At 34.1% G+C, this 13,431-nt stretch overlaps 1 protein-coding gene across 1 annotated transcript in view; it reads left to right on the forward strand.

Moving 5' to 3' along the window:
* Window positions 1-203: 203 nt before the first annotated feature.
* LOC133188781 (neuroglobin-1-like) overlaps window positions 204-13,431 on the forward strand; it is a 32,563-nt gene continuing 19,335 nt past the window's right edge. Inside the window, exon 1 of the mRNA XM_061324267.1 lies at window positions 204-627. Within this exon, the coding sequence (XP_061180251.1) occupies window positions 467-627 (161 nt within the window). The 5' untranslated portion in view covers window positions 204-466. The remainder of the gene's footprint in view (window positions 628-13,431) is intronic.

Genomic DNA, 13,431 nt, shown 5'->3' on the forward strand with positions numbered 1-13,431 from the left:
TTCCTTACTGTTGAAAAGGGTCAGTGCGTAATATAGCGTGATTGCACAACTATTTAATAATATTTCCTTCTTATTCATTCAGTGCTGCGAACAAAGACATATGTTCCTCGTTATGGGGAGGTTTAATTCATGACATGGTCGATCCAGGTTGTGGCAATACCTGAACAAAGTACTACGTGTAGTTATGCTTTTTGAATGTATCGGTTAACATTTTGTTTATTGACACGTTCAATTAACCAAACAGAAAGCATATCGAATGTATCGCCTGAAGGCTGATTTACCGATTTTCAATTTAAAAATCTGGCATTCAAGTCAAGAGGATACGGAAATAGTAAATTACTTGCAGTGTTTCGTTTCAAAGTTCACGAGGTTGTGTGTGAAATAGTTCTTGAATTATTATTGATAGCAAGAATACGGGACAGATATTTCAGGGAGATATAATAATGTAGAATTTTGGATAATAAACATGGGATGCTTAAAGTCGCGGTTTGCTTCCAACAATAACAAGGAAAAATATGTCCAGCCGGAAGTGCCAGTACTGACAGACACACATATTGAAATTTTGGAGAAATCGTGGGACTCGCTAAAGCATGATATTGCCAAAGTAGGAGTTATAACCTTTATGAAGTGAGTATTTATAGCTAGTCTAATGAACTTTTTAATTCTCAAATTCTTAGATTTTTACAATTTTATTCAAAACTGAATGCGGTACAAAGGTATTACCTTTTTTGAGAGAATTTTTTATTAAGTTGTCATATCGACACTTGAATGGGGGAGAACAGAGTCAGGTATAATGCATGTCATTGTGTTATTATTGTATTGTCAGCAACAAGACATTGCAATGTTAAATTTAACATGTTGTAAGTAATGTGAATCTTGAACCTGAACTTAATTTCTATTTAAGTTTCAATGGTCTTTTTATTCCCTGTAACGTAATATTATTTTACCCAAAACGTTCATAATTCCTTTTTGTAATATTTATTTGCTCTGAATAACAGGTAAACACCCGAAGGGCATTTATAGAAATGTTCTTGCTTTCCGGTCAGTAAATTGTAATTAATAGGGAATACTGGTATCAGTAAATCTCGATTTATAACTGAGTTTGCCAAGGACATCTAAAACCCACTGGTATGCTTCATTGGCGAAGTGTTTATGTAAGAAAAATTATCAAAATGTATGTTTCTCGAAATATCAGGAAAAATGAACATATGAAGTTTTGATATGTATCTGATATCCCCTTGCATGTAATAGAACACACTATTGATATAATTATAAGCAGGGCCCCTTCACAGATGTCATGCGTGCATGTTTTTTAATATAAGCCATGTATTTTTCAAACCGCATATTCACATGTATACATATACATGTAGGAAAACATGGATTGTGTAACCGAATATTTTACACTTTTGTGGGTTTCTTTTTGTTCGAATTTTTTTTTTTTAAAACTTCGATGTTTACTTTTTTAAATTAACATTTAAAAAAAAAAACTTTTGAAAGGTCCAGAGCGTTGAGAAGAATATTTTTTTTTTATTGCGTTTAAACGCAATACCTACAAGATTGCGTTAAATCGCAATTCATTAAGTTTAAACCCAAAAGATTGCGTTAAAATGCAAATGTTTGCGCTTACACAAATAAGTATTTTGATTAACTTTTGCGATTATTTGCAATACCTTTTCCGTTAAAACACAGACAGTCTGTTGCGTTTCTACTCAATAATCATTGATTTTGAACAATACTTTATACTGTATATGTATTTTTATAGATAGATACATAGAGGGAGAGAGAGAGAGTATAATTAGAGTAGATCGGACACTCTAGACCTCTTCATGAGTTCTTTAAGATCTGAAGACACGTTCCTCAAATATCTGTTTTGTATCTCTTCGTAATATAACAAAAGGTAATCATTAATTGTTGTCCTCTTATGATTTCTAGATTGTTTTCAAAATGTCCCAAAAATAAGTACACCAAAATTGCGATATTGGCCATTTGAAAAGATTACCAAAAAGTAATGTAAAAGTAAATATAGGAAACACCACCCAAAATTTGTTATGTATGGTACGGACAGACGCACGGATAAACAGGAAGTTGACATCGGATTCGTACAAAAATTTATCCCACCATATGGCAGGCCTTAACAAACCCTAACAAAGAAATACTATGGTAAGCTATAGTTAACTATAGTTTACTATAGTTAACTATAGTACCAAAGTAAAAACTTTGATTTACTATAGTAAAAACTTTGGAACTTTGATTTACTGTAGTTAACTATAGTAAACTATAGTTAACTATAGTTTACTATAGTATTTTTTTTGTTAGGGAAGTGTGTGCAAAAATTTCAAGCATGTGTGATGAATAGTCGCTGAGAAAACTGTGACGAAAACTTTGTTACGGACAGACAGACACACAAGGGTAAAACAGTATACCCCCCTCTCCTTCGGAGTGGGGGTATAATTAAATTACGCCTTTTTGTTTATGCTTTTGGCATGATAATGGTCTATTGTTTGAGAACTGTAGAACAACGACGTCCTAATAACAATCAAACGTATCTTTAACTTATTAGAACCCAACATTCTTAATGAAGCATTTGGTCATTGCTTACATATTACAATTTACAATGGTCGCCCGCGTGGCGCAGTGGTTAGAGCGTCTGCTCTAGAGTCGCGAAGTAAGGAGTTGATCCTTACGTCGCAGGTTCGAATCCCACTGTGGGACGTGGAAACCGGTCCTTCGGATGAGACCGTATAAACCGAGGTCCCGTGTCGCAGTAGGTGCTGGCACGAAAAAGATCCCTCACTGCTCAATGGCCGTAAGTGCCGAGTATAGGACAAAATTTGCAGCTCTCCACCGGCAAGTGGTGGCGTCTCCATATGAGTGAAAAATTCTCGAGAGGGACGTTAAACAACATACAAACCAACAAACATATTACAATGAATTGTGAATGCTTCAGCGGTATCTTTTAGTAGGTACAAGTAAGGCCCGCCATATCATTGGTCCACCTCATGCACACATCATCCAGTCTGTTTGAATTTCAATGATTTTAATTTTGATATATCGATTAAATTACCTTTATTTACTGTATACAAACATAGGAGGGGAGGAAGATTACATATTTCATCAAAGTGTATGTAATTGTTATATTTTGTACAACTTACCCTGAACCCCTTTGTGGGTTAAACTTTGTGACCATAATGTGAGAAACCTCTTTTTTAGGGGGGAAGGGAGGGGGTGATATCTTGATTATGCTTCTGTTTATCAATATTTTCTTTTATGGCCTTATAAAACGAAAGACTTATCGAAAACCTTTACTGTGCTTGATATTGGACATCTTAATTTATTTTGAAAAACAGCCTAAAGAGTTTGACCTATGAGTCATCTACAGTTATTTCCCTTTGCAGGAAAATTATGTTATCGCTACTCCTCTGAAACAGTAAACCGCAGAGATGATAAACATTCACCAGTGTTTTGTAATAATGAAAATAGCGAGCAGTATAAAGCTCAAAAGTCCATTTTAACAATACAAATTTGGTGCAGAGCAAACACGGACCTCTAAAAACATCAGATGTGGAATCAGGCGCCAAAGAGGAGCAAGTATCCTCAGACGACCAGCCACACTCGCCGTGTGCTTCTTGTCATAACAGGGCAAACGGAAAAATCCGTAAATAATTCAGTGAAAATAATGGCCTAACAATTTAAACGAAAAACGTCAGTCAACATTCGACCCAACGACAGTCGGCATTCGCCGACATGGTCACCGTATCGACCATAAATGTTGACTTTAAACGAGCTTTTGTAATTCTTCTTTCATCAACTTATTAGTCAATAGCTTGCCTCGTTTTAGAAAGTGTCCATATGCAGAGCATGTTCTTCGTATTGAGTCAACTGGGAGACACAAACTCCAAACGCAGGCGGTAATGGCACATCGCCACACAAATAATGGAAGTCGACGATAGAACAGCTGAAGTAATTAATAAGACTTTACATTTTTCAATTTTTTTTTTTTTGCATTTAATATCTTTTAAATCATCTTAAAAGTGCCCTTTCAAAACTATTTTCAAGCTACCTTCTCTTTTCAGTTATTGTCCCTTGCTCGATAAACCTCTGACGAAACGATAAACTGTAGAGATACCAAATCTTCACCAATGTCTATGATTAATTTAGAAGAAGTTTATTCAGTGCGAAAGAATACATCGATCCTTTTAAAGGTCATAGGAGACAATTACCTGAACACATTGAGTTACATACTGGAATAAGTTCATCTGAGCTGGTAAAATAAGACTGAAATTGTTTTTTGGATTTTTTACGCAAGATAGCTACAGCACAGTCGATCAAAATTACTCAGTCATGAAAATTCACTTTGACTAACGTTGCTTATCTCCCTTAGCATATGACGTCAGTAAGGCCCAGTCGCTGTTCAAAGCTACGCAATGTTTACAAACTACCATGTCATTTTGCAGCTTAATTTTAAAGAATATCATAATCATGGCTAAAACTTTGTATAAATATACGATTTTCAACAGGCCAGTATTCCTTTTTAAAAATTTCATTGCATATTTGCAAGATGTTTGCATGTTTTATCAGTCAAAATGTGATCATTTTCATCGTTTAACGCTTCGATCTATTGAGAGAAAAAAAAAGCGATCGGAAGAGAGAAAGAAGGGAGAGGGAGAATGAGAATGAATTAATTTTTCATAACCAGGGCAGTTGTTTTAATGAAATCATTTATTTACAACATAGTTTTATTTTCACACAGAGTCCAACACTTTAGTGTCAGAATCAGTATATGATGACACTTTTCTTGACAAACGATACGTACATGCTGTGTAGCATCACATGGCTTAAAAAAAACAAGAAAAAATTTCTTGTGTTACTGTTTTACACAATTTAATCAATTCTTATCATTTGACACAGTCTTTAATTCACTTACTGTACAGCATCACCACCAATACCCGTTCTCTGGCACCCCCCTCCCCCTTGTTATTTCTTTGTTTTTGTAATTGAAAGTTCTTAATCGTGTCATTTTTAAACACACTGCAGATGGGTTAAAAACAACTCTGGCAAAAACTAAACGTAAACTTGTATATATGCGAGTTAGTACAAACGCCGTTTAAACATGTAGACCTATGTATTAAAGAAAAAAAAGCAGCGCTAACATGTGGAAATATTTCTATGAAGAATAAGGATTCCACCAAATGTAAATATTGAATGAATTAGAAATCGAATTTTTTTTTTGATTTAGTAAAATTTAATACATAAAATACCACAAAAAGGTAGGTATCTTTCCCATCAATTTGTTAAAATATTTATCAAAGATCAGTACTTATCATCGTATATAAACCTATTTATATTTCCAGTGTATATTATATTTACGGGGGATTTTTTTTTCTGTAAAGGATATAATTTCAAAAGTTTTATTACCTGTTAAAAAGAACATTAATATTAAAATTGATGGATGGATTTGCAAACTGATCACGGACTGTACTGTTTACTACTACATACCAAGTATTTCAAAAATCGATATTGTCGAGTCAAACCATGACTGCACAAAGTATCGGCATCGTAACAATCTCATTTGCTCTGGGCTCAACATTTCTTCTTTATATATATATATTTTTTAGAAGAATACGGTCATGTCACAAACTCAGGGATTCTATTGCTGTATCGTTTTAACAGCAATATGTGTGTTTCAGATCGGGGAAAACGATACGTCAGAACGCTGACAATTTCAGTGGCTCGCGCTTATCATGGACTTCAATACCACTGCATGGCCCCAGTGTTTATTTTGGGGATTCACGTTAGGGATATTCCCCACATACGTGTCATATATCTTTCTTTAACAGAATATCATAGGCTTAATCAAAATTTTTATTCTAAGCAGAAAAAGTCACTTTTAATAAATTGTTCTATCCAATGTTGCATTATGCGATTTTTCTTGGAATAAAAAAGACTTAACTTTTTTGAATGACGATGAAATCCTCTTGGTATGTCGTATATGTGTATTAAACAGGGAAATATTTTTTGTTTCTAAAGGTTTGATGTAGAGTAAGTAATCGAAGTTGTAGCTTAATTTAAGCGTAATTTTATATAGGATATTCATCAGGATCATCCTCCGATAAAAAGCTCCAGTTTTGAGTTGCCGTGCCTCATTATCGACTCGCTCAAACTGAATTGACTGAACTACGAAATCAGATAACACACCCGAAAACATAGGCACATTTATATTTACAAAAATAGCTTAAATTAACTAGGTAAAATATGGTAGAAATACATTAGTCTAATGCTCTGTTTACCTCTGTGGGCTCTTTTGACGTCATAAAACCACAAAATCAAGAACGATAAGCGGGTAAGAAAAGTAACAAGTGGAAAAGTTTTCACCTTTATTTTTCAGTAGAACAAAGGCCAAAAAATATTACTACTCTTAATTTAACATTCTTTCATATATAGCTTTAGGTTTAAAAAGTGAAATCCTAGTGTTAAGAATCGTTTCCTATGACCTTTAAAAGATGATGCAACTCAAACGATTTTTTCTTTTTCGGTCTAACTGATTTTTTTTAAACACGATTAATTGTAGAGACATGGGACCAACTGCAATTGGGTTCCCGCCTTTCGGCCAAAGGACAAGTCATTCAAAATATGATAAAAATTGTGCTTTTAATATCTGTTTTGTCTTTCAGCACATACTGCATGTATATATCACTGCCTCTTTAATAAATCGTTTAATACAATTTTCGACTAAAAAATCTTATTCCTATTGTAGTCAATGCCCTTTACTCAAAAATCTTGTCAGCGGTTTTCCTCTGAAATAATAAAATAAAGAGACACAGAAACTTCACTAGTGTCTTCAGTATCTCAAGGCAAAACTGTCTATGTGAAAGACGTCGAACCATCCAACATGACTGATGTACAATGTCTCAGGTTCGATGTATCATTTTTTACACAAGTCTGGAATGTCTGATGTCTCAGTGTCCGGTTTGAGTTTTACTATTTGGACACGGAGTCATGAAAACGTTTTTTTAAAGACACAGTAGTATGTAAATGAGTATAATAAAACCGCAGGTTTTGCGGTCTGACAAAATTTGGTTCAGATCTGTATGGTTCTCGAGTACACAGGACGAAATGTTCTGTGTGACCCAAACATCTTTCGCATAAACTGGCAAAACAGGTACTAAGGGCTCTCACATACCGTTACATGTATGTGAGTTAAAGCCACCTTATGTATTGTGCGTATCGTCGAAACCTAAAACTGAGAACTGCTTGTCGTACTAGAAACATTAAGTTACATTTGATTTCTGTCAGTTGTGAGCTACTTATGTATGAATTACACGTTGTATATTTACATGCATCTATATTTTACTGTTATAATGATAAAATAAATTGTGAAATAATTTACAAAATACTCATAGTTCAAAAATATGTTTTACATATACTATAAATTGAACATGTTGAAGGAATTAAAAGGAGTTGGAATTTTGAACCCTTTTGGTTTCTATATGATTGTGTTGAAAGAGATAAATGAGATTCCATTCAATGTAAATTACTTTTTCTTGCGATCTGTGGAACGTTTAAGGTTCCCTTTCCTTTAGAACAAGATCCTCTACAGGTACGTGTGTTATAAGTAATAAAATGGCATTGACATCACGTAGAAATGTATGAAATTGCACTTCCATTTATAGACTTATAATCAATTTTATTCAAATTAAACTTTATTGATTGTCAAAGATAATAAAATTACTATGATATTACCGAAAGAAATCATTGACACACACATCAAATTTGATCCACTTTTCTGCAAAATGTAACATATATTGGAACAGTCTTTGTCATATTTTAGAAGAGCGCATGTGTTATTAAGATATTGTAAAAAGTAATTTAAATTTCATTCATTTCATTTTAAAAAAACTTTAGTACCTAAATAGAAGTATTAATAACAACATATATACAAATGGTAGTACATTTCTGGAAATAAAATGCTTATTGATAAAGGCTACGTAAATTGAATCGATTTGCAGTAACACTGTATGATGCTATCTTTGGTGGCACAATGGAGGATCAAAGATGATGTTTGAATACACAGGAACAATCTAAAAATCTTTTAAAGAACGTAATAACATGGTCATGATATCTAAGCATCTCCGACTGGTGCATATTTGAGTTCTTTTTTTTTTAAATCATTGTCTTTAAGGGGTAGAGTGGGGCCACAATGAGAGATCAGAGTTCTACACAGAATATATAAAATATTACGGTTCATCGTCTCTCTGATCACTCATATAAAAGTTTGCCTAAAAGCTTATGGCTTTCCAAAAAGAAATCCAATATATAACTAAAACGCACACAATTACACCATACCTTGCGGGGCAAAATCTGACAAAAATGGCAGTTCAACTTAAAAAATTCATAAAGAATAATATTTATTCTTCCCAGTGAGAGTTACCTCTCTTAACAGGCTAGAGTTGGTGAACCTTAAAATCTTTTCAAAAGTAGCATGCCTAGGGCCACACTTTTTATGCAAACATTCTAAAGTGTTGATTCTGTGTATGATCTTCTTATTCTAGATAGTTCTATGTAGTTCTTTTTGGGCATTCCCAATTCCCAATCCATTCCCAATTTACATTTGTCCTACGTTGACCATCCTGCATAGATGTTGCATTTCATCTTGAGATGCGTACAAGCAGTCACACAGTCTTTGCATGCTGCAAGAAGCATGTGACCCATAAATTTTGGTGTGTTTTTGGGAGCAGATACCTATCCACGAGACCAGAATCATACTTCTTGTTTGTTTGTTTGTATGTTGTTTAACGTCCCTCTCGAGAATTTTTCACTCATATGGAGACGCCACCACTTGCCGGTGGAGAGCTGCAAATTTTGTCCTATACTCGGCACTTACGGCCATTGAGCAGTGAGGGGTCTTTTTCGTGCCAGCACCTACTGCGACACGGGACCTCGGTTTATACGGTCTCATCCGAAGGACCGGTCTCCACGTCCCACAGTGGGATTCGAACCCGCGACGTAAGGATCAACTCCTTACTTCGCGACTCTAGAGCAGACGCTCTAACCACTGCGCCACGCGGGCGACTCATACTTCTTGATTTTCATCGATATTCATCTGTTATGTGCATTACATGGGATGCTACGGACGTTGTATGTAAGCAACATGTACATTTCCTGGTTGAGTGAATAAAGATTATGAGTTACTCTTTTTCCATTCACCAACTATTGTTCAAACAAAAGTTGGATAGTGCCGATAAGAATGCATGTTACAACTATTTACAAGCTAGGCATGCTGCATTTGACCCATATTTCCTGGATAAATGTTGATCAAGTTGAAATGTACAGAGCAGATTGATTGTATGATGAATGCAAGTCTTCATCTTGCATTTGTGATATAACTAAGGATGGATACAAAGACTTCAAATACTGCAGAATCTAGGACATTTGAATTTTAAGATAAGCAATAAATGAATGCAAGTCTTGCATCTTGCATTTGTGATATAACTAAGGATGGATACAAAAAGGCTGCAGATACTGCAGTATCTAGGACATTTAAATTTTAAGATAGCATTAAATCTACATTGACCACACTCACATAGCCATAATTGCACCTATGTGAATGCATTTCAGAAATGAAGCTTCAGATATTGCGATGCTTCAAGTTCTATACCAAAGGGTTCATTCTGAAGCAATAATTAGTCCAAGAAGGCCTATGATTGCAAAGACGAATATGATCACTCATGTAGTGAGTGCTTAACAAAACCTGTGTTTTACAAATGAAGGTTGAAGATAAAGATTTTTGGAGCATTCTGTTTTTCAGTAATTATTATGTACATGTATTTGAACAAGGTTGATTCCTCCGTATCAAAGTATTGTCGGCTAATTCGGTTTAAATTGACCTAGGGGTTCTAATGTTTTAAAGTAAAAACAACAAACATGGATAGCAATAGGTCACTCAAAATATCAAAGGTGACCTAGAATGCCGAAACAATAATTTGCACTTGTCAGTGGCGGTCACGTTTTCTACCTGAAATTGACCTTTTAATTTTTTTTCAAGGATTGAGATAAACTGAACCTTGACCATAATAATAACATTATCTGTTTAATGGTTCAATAATCATGGCCATATTTAAGTTGTGGCAGACAAACAACATTAAAGAGTAAGAGGCCCAGAGCCTTAATGCTCACTGAGTCACCAAAGCCCTGCTTCATTAGCAGATATTAAGTTCTATTGGTCAGAGAACAGAAGAGCTTATGCGATAGTAAGGTGTCCGTCTGTCTGTAAACATTTTTTTCAAAATGCTACCCTTCCTACAGTTTTGCAACTGGTCCGATTTAAATATAACTTGGTACACAAGTAGACTACATTAAGATACATTTAATGCTTTTTATCATTTTTTTTTATTTCGATGAACGGTATTTTGCCAGGGTTACTATAAGAGAAATTTCTGTGAAATTCATTCAAAATGCTTCTCCTCCTACAGTTTTGAATTGATCTCAATAAAACTTTCTACACAAGTAGACTACACTAAGATACATAATATTCTTTATATAATTTTTTTTTTGATTTCGATGAATGGCGTTGCATGCCATGGTTACTTAAAATAGAAATTTCTGTGAAATCCATTCAAAATGCTACTTCTCATACATCTTTGATGTTTTTTTCAATAAAAATTTCTACACAAGTAGACTACACTAAAGATAAGTAATATTATATATCGGTTTTTTTTTATTTCGCTGAACGGTTGTTTTCAATGAATGGTGTTGCCATGGTCACAAAAAATAGAAATTTCTGTGAAATTCATTCAAAATGGTACTCCTGCTACAGTTTTGGTCTGATTTTAAATAAGTCTTGGTACACAAGTAAACTACAGAATAAGATCCATAATTCTGTATATCGGTTTTTGATTTTGATTAATGGCGTTACCATGGGGCCAAAATTAGAAATTTCTACGCAATCCTTTCAAAATGGTCTTCCTCCTACAGTTTTAGTCTGATTTTAAATAAAACTTTGTTGTAGACAAGTAGACTACAGTATAAGATATATAATTATTTATCGGTTTTTGATTTTGACAAAGGTGTTGCCGTGGATACTAAAAATAGAAATTTCTGTGAATTTCTTTTAGTAGGCTACTCCTCCTACAGTTTGAATCCAATTGCAATAAAATTTGTCTTAAAGAGAATAAACCAAGATATTATTCTATTCATTGTTGTTGCCACAGTTTCAAGTCCAAGAGCTACTGTACTCCTCCTTTGTTATACATACAAACCAGTTGAGTTACAGTCTCATCAGAGACTTCTGGTTCTCCATATATTCCTTTGTAAAACTTTGATTACATATTGTGGCCTCACCCTATCCCCGATGCCATGAATTAAATAAACTTAATTCAACACTACCTGAGGATGTTTCTTTATAAATATAACTAATCATAGCTTTGCTGTTTTTGAGAAGATTATAAAAGATACTTTACTATATACCCCTACTCAATATTTCATGTGAACTTTTATGACCCATTGCGACCCATCCTGCGGTTTTATTTGAACAAACTTGAGTTTAAACTATACTTGAAGATGCTTACATACAGTGTATAAATATGACTAATCATGGCGCTTTTCTGTTTTTGAGAAGACTTTTCTAATATATCAAACTTTGTGGCTACACCCCACCCCCTGGGGGCATGACTTGAACAAATTTGAATCTACACTATTTAAGAATACTTCTATATGAATACGACTAACAATTGGTTTGTTGTTCTTGAAAATTTCCCCTATAAATTGATAAATTCCTACGTTAAATTTTGATCGCTTATTGTGGCCCAATACTACCCCGGAGTCACGATTTAAACAAACTTAAAGCTACACTCTGTAATGATGCTTTCACCTAATTTAAGTTTCATCCTCTCACGCCCAATGGTTCTTGAGGAGAATTTTCACTAATTCTGAATTACCTCTCCTTGAAAGAGGACTTGGCCTTTCATCTTAACATGAATCCTCTTTACCCAAGGAAGCTTTGTAACAAGTTTGGTTGAAATTGGCCCAGTGGTTCTGGAGAAGAAAATGAAACAGGGAAAAGTTAACACCGACGTCACCGAAAGACAAACTTTGATCAGAAAAACTCACTTGAGCCTTCGGATCAATTGAGCTAAAACTGTCTTTAATAATTAAAACTGGGACATAGGAATATCAACATTTTCATCATCACTACTGTACTAAGAAACTTAACAAAACATTGCGCCATGATTCTGGATTGACAGTTTGAAAATCAGACACCGTGTCGCCGGCTCTCATTATCAATATCTGGAGAACGTTATGAACTTCCTTTTTTTTTTTTTTTTTTATTTTCATGATTATAGCTACAAAGGACACGATTTCTTATGATAGACAGATGGATTGTTAATGTGTATTAATTATTTAAGTAGTCGAAATGAACTGGCATAATGAAATAAATTTCAGATTTCAAGTACATTTACTTTGTTCTTGTTTCTCTTGTTAGAAAAAGGGGTGCATTAGGTGCAATTGCACCCCTCTACCATAAAAAAATTTCAAAAATATTTTTAAAACAAAATAGTTTCATTATTCATCTGTTGAAAACGATTTGTTTACTTAATTATGTGCTCCTTTGTTAGCCGGCCTATTTTTTATTCTTATGAAGCAGATTTTATTATAGAACTTTTACATAAGAAGAAGAAAACTCTTGCCACCATTTTCCCATTTAAATTTAAAAAAAAGTTTTATCAGTTAACAATATTGATTTTCATTCATTCGTCGACACGATATATCCCAGGGAACACGAAATAAAAGACACCACAGAGTCTGCCTTATCCTTTCCATATTCAGATGTTTTACTAACTATAACCATATACTAGCAATTAAACTATATGACAAACAGGTTGACATCATATTATCCATCAACTTTCCCTGTTAATATAGTAATATTCTACTACCATGCAGTGTCACCTGCGTATGGTGTTTATGTTTCTAGACTGATTCGGTAGATAACATTCTTTGAGAACAATAAATTTTTTAAACCGAGGCAGGATACTGACGAATTAATCAATGGATCTTGTGACTTGAAATAAGAATTTCGCAAATTCTATCGTCGTTATTATTATAATGACCTTGTCTGTAAATACAACTTATCATTGTGTCGTATTTTGACTAATTTTGATCATGGATTACTTCCATTACCTGATCAATACAGATGGTTACATTTGACAGACAGGGAATGCTTACTCCTCAAAAGCACCTGATCCCATCTCTGGTGTTTCCATGGGTCCATGTTTTTGCCCTGTTCAGAATTCTTATTGTTTACGGGTTTTATTTGATTGATCACTGTTCGTTATCTTCACCTTTTTCATTATAAGAATTAGAAAATAGATATTTTTAGACAACTAGGTAGTCAAGATAATTATGCCAGCGTAAATTGTTGGTCTTAGACGTAAATCA

This window comes from Saccostrea echinata, unplaced genomic scaffold (assembly GCF_033153115.1).
Source record: "Saccostrea echinata isolate AGI-Se365-2 ecotype Australia unplaced genomic scaffold, CSIRO_AGI_Sech_v1 ptg000016l, whole genome shotgun sequence".
Taxonomy (NCBI): domain Eukaryota; kingdom Metazoa; phylum Mollusca; class Bivalvia; order Ostreida; family Ostreidae; genus Saccostrea; species Saccostrea echinata.